This window comes from Corylus avellana, chromosome ca4 (genome assembly GCF_901000735.1).
Source record: "Corylus avellana chromosome ca4, CavTom2PMs-1.0".
In the NCBI taxonomy this organism is placed as follows: domain Eukaryota; kingdom Viridiplantae; phylum Streptophyta; class Magnoliopsida; order Fagales; family Betulaceae; genus Corylus; species Corylus avellana.
The window spans coordinates 21629900-21641057 of NC_081544.1; the positions used below are offsets into that span (position 1 = coordinate 21629900).

The 11158-nt window shown below is 37.1% G+C and overlaps 1 protein-coding gene across 1 annotated transcript in view; it reads right to left on the reverse strand.

Annotated features, from left to right (window-relative positions):
* The window catches only part of LOC132177493 (aspartic proteinase 36), a 28567-nt gene extending 17786 nt beyond the window's left edge, over positions 1-10781 (reverse strand). The window contains exons 1-6 of the mRNA XM_059589838.1: positions 10424-10781; positions 9969-10098; positions 9565-9812; positions 4005-4229; positions 2699-2861; positions 2517-2590 (exon numbers count right to left, since the gene is read on the reverse strand). Of these exons, the coding sequence (XP_059445821.1) occupies positions 2517-2590; positions 2699-2861; positions 4005-4229; positions 9565-9812; positions 9969-10098; positions 10424-10689 (1106 nt within the window). The 5' untranslated portion in view covers positions 10690-10781. The remainder of the gene's footprint in view (positions 1-2516; positions 2591-2698; positions 2862-4004; positions 4230-9564; positions 9813-9968; positions 10099-10423) is intronic.
* Between the last annotated feature and the right edge of the window lie 377 nt (positions 10782-11158).

The window sequence follows — 11158 nt, forward strand, 5'->3', positions numbered from 1 at the left end:
TATTGGGAAAATGGTTGTGGAGATTTACTCATGAGAAAGAGGCTTGGTGGAGAAAGATTCTGGTAGCAAAGTATGGTGCGGTTTGGGGTGGTTGGTGCTCCACGATACCCAGAGGATCGCATGGGGTAGGGTTATGGAAGCACATATGTAGGGGGTGGAGGTCATTCCAATGCCACATTAGATTTGTCCCTGGTCTTGGGTCCAATATCAGGTTTTGGGAAGATATTTGGTGCGGTGACATGCCTCTCAAGAAAGCTTTTCTTGGACTTTTCCATATTGCCACCAATAAGGATGCGTCTATTGCAGACAATAGGGAATGCTTAAATGGCTCTGTTCAGTGGAATGTTTTCTTCACTCGCAGGGTACATGATTGGGAAGTGGAGGTCTTGGCCTCTTTTTACACGCTATTGTATTAGCATCAAATAGACAGGGAAGGGGAGGATAGAATAAGGTGGATCTCTTCTCGTAAAGGCAAATTCGAAGTAAGATCTTTTTATAGGATCCTTGCATCTAAAGACCCCATTCCTTTCCCTTGGAAAAGTATTTGGCGCACCAAGGCTCCTTCGAGAGTGGCTTTTTTCGTTTGGACGGCCGTGCTTGGAAAGATTCTAACTTTGGACAATGTTCAGAAGAGAGGTATTATGGTGATAAATCGTTGTTGCATGTGTGAATTAGATGGGGAGTCTATTGACCATCTCTTTCTCCACTGTGGGGTGGTGCATTCCTTGTGGAATGCCATTTTCATTCGGTTTGGCTTGTGTTGGGTTATGCCGGGTAACGTTAAGGAGATGTTCGCTTCTTGGTGGACAGGTGGTAAAACTAGCAACACCGTTGTGTAGAAGATGGTCCCTCTCTGCCTTATGTGGTGCATTTGGAACGAGAGAAATGCTAAAAGTTTTGAGGACTTGACTAGGAATTTAGAGGACCTCATTCATTTTTTCTTGTACACCCTTTTCACTTGGACTGCTGGTTGGCTAGCGCCTATAGTAATCAGCTTCCAAGATTTTCTTTTTATGCTCTCTTCTTCTTTTTCTTCTTCTTAGTCGCTCTCTTGTATACTCCTAGTGTACTAGGGTTGCGCCCCTCTGTGCTTTTAATCTATATATCTTTACTTATAAAAAAAAAAAAGTTCTTTTCTAGTGGATTCTAGAGCCCTTTTGGAGTTATCATGAATAACCCTTTATCCCCAACCTTCCACTGTGTCAAGTGACATACTTAGAGGCCAGCCACTCTCTCTAGGCATTGACACAACATGGTATTAGGCCTTAGCTAGACTGAAAAAGAAAATCAGGCCTTAGTCTCTGCTTAAGGCAAAGCTTCTCATGGTTGTGAAGTGACAAGAAGAGGATTTGGAGCCTAGCCTGGACTGATTGATGTGATGACAGACATCAAGGTTGAGAACAAGGCCAAAAGCAATCTCATTGTGGAGGTAATGGCCATGATATTGAAACTTTGTTGCAAATGCAGAGTCACCAGGTAATATATTCGTCTAGAAGCCATTCCCAAACTTAAGAGATTTCCAGTTACAATACCACTACTTCCAGCTTCTGATGATTTCATCAATCTTACTGAAGTAAATTACAAAGCCATTTTTGAAGAGATGAACAAGTGCCTATACAGAGGTAGAAACAGGTAAAGCACTTGGCTCTTTTTAAAGAGCTCAATAAGTGCTTATTGCAGAGGTAGGTAGACTTGCCCAAACAGGTGACACTACCTTTTTAGCACCATCTAGATCCTCTTTATGGGTCATTGACTCAAGGGCATCAACTCACATGACTAGTACAGTTTCTCTATATTCTAACTTAGGTGTTCGTCTATCCTAGATCTTCAGTGACTCTGGATTTGGTAGTCCTCAATCAATTGTTGGTTGTGGTTCTCTGTCCTCTTTCTTCCACATCTTTATCTATTCTAGATCATGATCTATAGATCCATAGTTTTCATTTAATCTCCATCCTCTTTCTTCTACATCTTTATCAATTCTAGATCATGATCTATAGATCCATAGTTTTCATTTAATTTTCATCTTTAGAAAGTCAAGTGGAGTCTCAACTTGATCAATAACATCCTATTCATCTTCCTCCATCTTAAGACGAAGACAATTAGTGAAGTTTATTGTATAATAAATGGAATTTGTTTAGTGACAAGCCTATCAAGATATTACAATCAAGATGACATGTACTTCACTAGTAATCCTGTGTATCATGGAAGGAATGAACACGTTGAGTTAGAGTATTACAGCTTCCAAAATATAATTATGAAAATGCAAATTGTTTCCTCATGTATCAAGTATAGTGATCACTTGGGAGATATATCTATGAAGGCCATCCATAAAGGTCACTATTTCAATCTCTATTTCTTCCATGTGTGCTTGTGTGTGTGCGTGCATGTGTGTCTGGGTTGAGATCCAATATTGTTTGTATTTTCCTCTTTCTCTCTAGCCATCAACACCACATCTAGCTATTACCATCTCTTAACAATTAAAGACCTATATGACAACAATATATACTGCAACATACCTTTTGGAGTACTGAAAGCATGTATACTCATCATGAACAGTCTGAACTTTTAAATCTGGCTGTTGAGAGATTATCTAACAAAGATATTAAAATGAGTAAGTGGGCAACTTGAAATCAGAAAGTCAACAAGATATAGCTTTAATATATCATGCACCCTATAATGGCTCATATATATCACATACCTTACTTACTAATGGCTCATAAACCATTTCTGGTAGATAGGCCAAGGTTGTACCACTGTCTATTATTGTCCCTTTTCTGTCTCCAACCTCAAACACCTCATTTGAAAGATTTAGAAAAACATGACCAACTTGAACAGCTGTCATATTGACATTGTAATGCGGCCTATAAATTTAACAAGAAGAAATAGCTTACTTGCCAAATTCCATAGGACAAGACATAACATGACTGAGAAGAAAAAGTACAAGTGCTTAGTAATAAAAGACTCATGAATGCAGAAAGCAAAAGGAACATATTACATGAGCATGTATATTCAAAGAAGCAACACTTGACATACTCAAGAGATCAACATTATATTTTAGTAATTCAATTCTATTTGAAATATTTAAAATTTAGTCCAGATGGTTGAAAGTGGCTGCTTATTGAATGCATTATAATAAACATAGATTTGCCAGTCAATCTTTAGTATATATAACAGGTCCACCATCTCTGTATATTCAGTACAGCTTTTTCTAGGCTCTATATATTTAATACATATCAAGAAACAAACCATTCTACTTGACTACATGTGACTCTGCTATCTTCTTATTTTTACAATGTAATGGCTTGGTTCCCTTGTAATTAAAAAAATCCAATACTACAAAATTCCTTTAACCTCTTTCTCTCCTCAGAGAACTTCAGAATACCAAACCAATCAACACACTCAAGCAACTTGTATCTTAATTATCATATCAGTGGACTCAACAGATATTTGCTTTACAGCACATGCACTCCAAAGAGCATAAACAATGAAGCAATCTATTAAAAGCAACACAAGCAAGTCCCGCTTGCTAAACTTTGAGTTTTAGAGCTTGCTAAAGTAAACTGTTATATGAGACGATTAGGTGCAATAATTACAGGAATGAACTATACATTCTTTTCAAGTACAATTAAGTTTAGCTGCATTATAAGTACAGCAGTAGAAAGCTCATTTTAGGGGTCGGCTTCACTTGATCATCCATCATCAAAGCTTTCCCCACTAAATTAGTTGACTTCCTTTAATCCTTGTATATAAGTATTCCTATTTGAAACAAATGACTGCAAGCTAAAATGAAAAAAATGAGCATCAATTAGTAAATGTCGCCCATTGATGAAATCAAAGAAAGCTATGACCTCTCTTCCAAAGTCAAGTAGCACATTTAATCTAAAATAACAATTAATTTATTACAATATTATAGCATTACAAGCAAAATAAACACAAATGACTACTGAGATTCTATATAGGACAAACAAGGGACAACCATAACACCTATAAAAGACATCACATACTGGTTCGGTACCAATGGAGTCACGTTAACTTTTGGTTGCACAACATGCCCAATAGCAAAGATACCTCCCCCATTTATTCCATCTAAGCAGTGAGCAAACATCTTTTTCACTCCTCCAGATGAAGCTAGCTGTGAAATTATTGACGAATTTGATTTTCCAAAACCAAGTATACCATCAAGTGCATCTTCATTAGAACCTAGATCCCCAGATTGTCTAGCTCCACACCTATGCCAAAAACATCAAAACCACCACATAAACACCCCCAAAAGAGAAAAAAGTACAGGCTAATAACAACAAAAAGAATAGGACCTTCTAACATTATGAAACAGAAATGATATTGAGATAGGTATCAACAAGTTTATACCATTGAGAATTTCTAGAACAAAATAGAAAGCATCAAAGGGGACTTCATGATATTCAATAAACTAAAATTAAGAAAATAAGGAAAAAAAAAAAAACTTCGAAGTGCAGAATAACATAGCATAATAAGAAAACATTTAACTTTAAGTTACAACAAACATTCTATGGATAGTCAAATTCAGTCTACCACTGCATAAAAAAGAGAAAAGAAAAGAAAAAATGATCATCCTGCCATACCATACTCATTTATTATTCTACTTAAATATAATTGCCGAGCTCGGTAGTGCAAGCTTGTAACCCAATATGGGGGCATTAAAGGTGGCTTTACTTATCAAAAAATAATTTACACAATGTACCTTTTAATGGTTAATCGATCCTGTCAAGGGAAAGTCTCCCCCCATTATGATCATGTCTACAACCAATTTAGGTTTCAACCTGCTATATGCCAATATCTAAATTGGCAATGACAAACATGTCAGCCATGAGCAGATAAAGCACACAGTAAATCCCATACATTACTGCAACCTTTGTATTAAACTTTTTATGGGCAACCTTTGCATTAAACTGAGAGAACTAACTTATAGAAGAATTGTTTGGGCAATTTTCAAGCATTTCACACAGAGTTCATCTCTGTAACCATACTGTAATTGTAGGTTGTAGAAAGCATAACACATAACTGATCTTAGTTGTCAACCTAAAGCTTGAATACAATTCAACTGCTTCCTCATCAGGGACGGATACACACACACGTGGAGAGATATAAAGAGAAAGAGAACAAACATTATAAAGAGATTTTTTTTTGATAAGTTTTTAAATGATTAGGTGTACCTGTGAGATATTAACATTATAAAGAGATTTATCATGGTTAGTTTTTATAAATATGTCTACAACAAGGTATTTCAACTCATTTCAATGTGTTGTAATAATGTTAGTGAAATAAATTGAACCATTTTTTTTTTTTTTGGATAAATAAGTAATTCATTGAAAATGGCAGAGGGGCGCAACCCTAGTACATAGGATGTATACAAAGAGAGGCCCCACTATAGACAAAAAGAAGAACAAAAAGCCAAAAATTGAGGCAGATTAGAAATCTGAGACACATTAAAAGCTTTAGCCAAATGGAACAGAGTCTTGATAAACATCTTTTTGAGCTCATCCGTTTTTTCTTGATCGTCAAAACATCGTGCATTCCACTCTCTCCAAATAACCCACATTAGACACAGTGAGGCAGTTCTCCACACCTCCCTTACGGAACTATTACCTCTCTAACCGTACCGACAAGCTAGCAAATATGCCACCCTTCCATGCATGACCCATGTGACATCCAAAAGAGTAAATAGCACACTCCATAGGGCTCGTGCCACTTCACAGTGAAGAAGAAGATGGTTAAATTGAACCATTTTGATGCATCTCATGTCAATTGGTTCATAAAATTCTCTAGCTTTTGTATCTAGCAATTGTCGTCTCAACAAAACCCTCTAATAATCATCCTATCTAGTCATACTCAAAGCTTCTGTAGTCGATACCCAATCAATATGTTGGTTGTGATACCACTTGTTTAGCTTCAAAAATACAACCACATTGAGATAAAATAAATAATAAATTTAATTACATAAAAACAAGATTTTGAGATGGTTCATGTAAAGCTACTTCCATCCACTGATGAGAGAAATCCATCATAAGCATAGATAGTTATAAAGGGATGAGAATACCAGACATTGAAATTGGCACCTTACACCAGAGCCATACACAACCACGAGTTCCTATACATGCCATGTCCGAAGTCATAGAACGGAGCCTTGATCCCATGTTTCATGTGTTCCCAGTCTCCCTTACAAACCCTTTCCCTCATAGTTATGGTTTAAAAAAAATTGATAAGTAATTGAATATCAATAAAAATGAAAGCATAACCGAGGTGCACAGGAAGTACACAAGAGAAACACTTAGCTAGAAGAAGAAAAACGAACAAAAAAATCATGAAAACTAATCTCCAAAGAAGCTACAAACGCAGCTATCCAAATAAAAAGATAAAAAAAGGACTTAAGCTCCTTTAATGTCCTCTTGCGATCCTCAAAGATTCGATCATTCATTTCCCTCCACAAGCACCAAAGAAGGCAAGAATGCACCATCTTCCACACAACCACACTCCGAATACAACAAATTGAAGAACAAAGCAAAGACATCCATCTCCTAGTCATGAGCCGCTCTAATGGTTTTAAAAAATTAACCGCTGAGAGAACCGAAAAAGTGAAAAGTTCAAGGTGAAAATATCTAACTGGGGTTTCAGCCACCATGTAGTCATCAATGACTTCTACCTTTCATGTTTTTATTATCTTTTTTCTTCTTCTAACTAAGTGTATCTCTTGTGCACTTCTTGTGTTGTGTACTTGGGTTGGGCTTTGGCGCTTTTTAATAAACTATGACTACTTATCAAAAAGATAATTAACTAAATTCCAAATAATGGACATATTTAGTTTCTGTTCCATGGCCCTTGTGTGTTCTACTTTGAGTAATACAAATAAGCCAAAGGTTTGATCATTCATTTTCAGAATAAAAGCTTAACACCCTCGTCTCCCACAGGAATAAAAATAAGATTCTACTTCACACCTTCCATCTTTTTTTAGCACATTTCTAATTTCCAAAATCCAAGCCAAATGCCACTTAAACCTCCATTCGAGCCATCAAAAATATCACAATTCACAACACAAGAAAGTCAAATCCCTTTCTGATTAGGAAGCCATCAACCCACATTGCCACTGTTCATTCCGTCAAATCACAACTGCCACAGTAATATTCCATCACCTAATCCAGTCCAGTTCACCATGTATAGAGAATGTAAAGAACCCCACCCACCTCTCTTTGCTGCCAATAAATGCAACCCAACCAAAACCCACATTGAATTTTCGGTCAACTACCTTCAGAGTTCTAAGACAAAAGGCATAACATTATTACTCAAAAATATTCTCTCTCCTATTCAAATTTCCATTGACTTTATTTCTTTTTATTTTCCCCTCTTTGCCTATGAAGTATTTGGGTCTTCCTTTGGGGGCTCCGTACATGCCTAAGTCAATATGAGATGGTCTTGTTGAAAAAATATCGTTTGCCTGATTGGAAAAGGCTTTATTTGTCAAAGGGTGGTAGACTTCGATTAAAAGTACTCTTTCTAATTTACCCACATATTAGCTATCCCTTTTCCCCATTCTTGTAGGTGCTGTAGGTGTTGCTAATCAGATTGAAAAACTTCAAAAGGATTTTCTATGGGTGGAGTTGGCGATGAGTTCAAATTCCATCTAGTCAGTTGGGCTAAAAATTGTTTTTCATAGTGCTTTGGCGGTAAGAAATTTGACCCAGATTAACCGAGCTCTATTGGGGAAATGGCTCTAGCATTTTGCCACAGAAAGTTGGAAGATGGCGCAATTTGAGTGTGGTACATTTGGAGAGAGCAGAATGCGAGGAGGTTCGAAGAATTGTGAGAGTTCGGTATTAGAGTTCAAAGATATTATATTCAAATCTCTTTATGCTTGGATGGCAGTATATAATAATCATCATTTTTTTAACCCCAAGGGGTTGGCTCAAGTGGTAAGAGCCTTGGTCTTTGTGAAAATTGCCAAAACCCCCTTGTATTTTCCCTAGCTTTTTTTTTTTTTTTCTAATTCACTTTTTTAAAAAAAATAAAAAATTAATTGTAATTTGAGGGTAATTTTATAATTTCATAAAGTTTACATGGGTATAATGGTCATTTCATCTTTTGACCGTCTAATTTAACCACAAACCTTAATCAGAGGGGTGAGATTGCAAATGTTTTAAAGTTCAATACACTAAATTGATAGTTTTTGAACTTTGGGGGGTTAAGTAAAGTTTTTCCAAAACAAAAAAAAAAAACTTCATAACAGAACGCCACTGCAAGCAAGTCAAATAGGAATTTTAGACATGTTCACATAAATCTCATTTGAATCAAATTAGATCATGTAAATCCTTCATTTTCTAGGCAAGAAGTGTGTTACTTCACATTTACTCATTTCAGTACAACATATTGAAGAAGATCGTCTGACTCCATATGTCATGCCAATCCCCTCATTTTTTTTATAAGTAATTTCATATCATTAATAAAGCGCAGAAGGGTGCAACCCTAGTACACAGGGAGTAGTACACAAGAGAACCCCTAATAGGAAGAAGAATACAAACATTCTACTTACCAAGGAGAACAAGATACTAGAATTCTTACTACTTTTCAGTTGAATTGCTTTTGAGAAAAGGACTAATATAACTACAGAGATTTGAAATATATAACAAAATTGAACCACATGCGAGAGATAAGAATTTAACATGGTTAGACAACACTTTTACCCTCACAATATGCTATTATAATGTGGTTTGACCACACTTTTCCCCTCAAAATATTACTAGCTATTACCATAATACTTCCCAAAAAGGATTACCAAGATTTTTAATTAATCAAAATCTGACACTACAAGTCCAACTGCTACATTTAGCCAAAAAAAATTTGGCCAAACAACACACAAATCTTGGGCGAATTATAAAATAAATATGAGGCCAAAAAATAGACAAAACAACATAGCCACCATAGAAGTGATTGACATAATTCACTCATTGGGCTACTTCCACGGGGAAGCTAACATAGGAAGCTAACTTTTACAACAGAAATGCAGAATCTGAAAGCAAGAACTTACATCTCCACCACTTTGTGGTATTCAACGAGAATCTCAAAACTCCACCAAAGCCCTACAAAGAGTTTCTTTATGAAGAAAGCAAATTCACACGATCAACACAAACCTGAACTGCCAAAAAGGATTCACCATTAAGAACATTCGGATTCTAGGTCTTAGGCATGAGATACGGAGAAAGCTAGAGAACATTCTGAATTAGAATACATATTCACACTCAGAAAGCTCATCTTTGGTGGCCGATAACGTTGTACCAAGTCCTTATCTCTAAACCATATGAAACATTACCCTCATTCTAACCTGAAGAAGTATCTATAAAATCTAAGTCAAAAAGTATTCCTTTTATAATTTTATATCACTGAACCTATCATCAATATAACACACACAGAATTGTTTGTAATTGTACCATACATTAGATTGCATAAAGAGTACAATAAGAAATCATGGTCATACTTGCAGACAAATATTCATATCTACTGGTTCACTAACGGAAGACGTATGAATTGTAAACTCACCCGAATATAACACTTCCATTGGCCGAAGTAGTTTGGAGGTCTCCAGACACCCGATCATACTGCACAACATCCTTCACAAAGTATCCAGCGGTGGAACTGCCATCTCCATATATCTGAAGATACGGACAGGACATATTAGCCATGCAGCCGGATAAAGGACCCCCGTTTATCTCTAAGCAGAACTCTTGATTGCAAGGAACCAATTTCCCACTGGCCGAGTCCTCTATATTGTATAAGGTCAGCTCAATCTGTTGGAAGACGAACACTGAATCAGAGAAAAGCAATCAAATGCGTATCAACATGTGGTCTCCATATCCCAATGCAGATAGGCCAAAAATAAATAAATAAATAACTATAAAAGAGGAACAAGCAAAAAATTGAGGTAGAGAAGTGAGGCAGCATACACCAAGGGAGCTTCTTCTGGGGCACTCGGTGCACTGAATGCAGTTGACCCACATAATGTCGCTTCCTGTATCTACCTGCACATAGTAGTCCTTTGGAGGTGTTCCAATCCCTATTTTAGCATAGTAAAGCCTACAACATCCCGGAAATGAAATAAATTTATCACTGGCTTCTTGCAATACTAGTAATTCCAAAAGAACAATCACATGCACAAGAACAAGGAAGCCGTTGGCAATTTTCACAAATTTAACACAACGATATCTATCGTGTTTCAAATAATAGCAATTAAATTTGAAGAATCCTGCTGGTAAAATCAGTTGGAGAGAAAGAACAACAACAATACTAAGCATGTATTTGCCTGTGTGCGTGCGTTAAAATCACAACCAATAATGTACGGAAATGGAAATTGAAACAAGGAGAAGAAATGCAAGAAATTTAAAAAGAGTGGAAGGCGAACCCGACGGCATCGGGACGACCAGAGCCGCCCAAGGGGAGATCGACGCCGGCGAGAATTCGAAGCTGGCGGCGGCTATCGTGAGCTTTGAGTTGAATAAGCGAGCGCTCGCGTCCCGCATATCTGTACTTGACGTTGAGTACGCCGTTGTAGCCGAAGACTCCAGCAAAACCAACACTCGTAGTAATCAGAAGCGAGAATAGCAGCGCAACTGACGCGCCGAAGCTGCAACACCTCCGGACTATGGCCATCACGCTCGTCGTCGTCATCCTTGGGATTCAATCAAGTCTTTTAAAGCGACTTACACAAGTCCATGGAAGCCGAAGCGCCGAAGCAAATGCCATTGGTCGATTAGACGAGAAGTCAAGCCCCCCCAGACTTTACTCGGAGCACTAGAGGGTGGGCCCCACTGCCACTATATATATTTCATTTTTTTTCTTCTTTTTTTTTTTTTTTTTTTTTCATGCGCAATTGTAAATAGAAGATAATACAGGATCAAGGTCCCTCCAATTCCCCCAAATGCTCTACAATTTGAAGACCACTCCAACTACCAAGGTCCCCTCCAATTCTCTCAAATGTTGGGGCTACAATTTGAAGAATCTGGACGGCTATAAGCATGCCATGTAAGAGGGGTTGGTGGAGGTTTCAGCAATTCTTTAAATTCTTTTTTTTTTTTTTTTTTTTTAAGTAATTGATATTGTTTGTTAGGATGAATGGTTTTGATTGTTCCCAATGGGT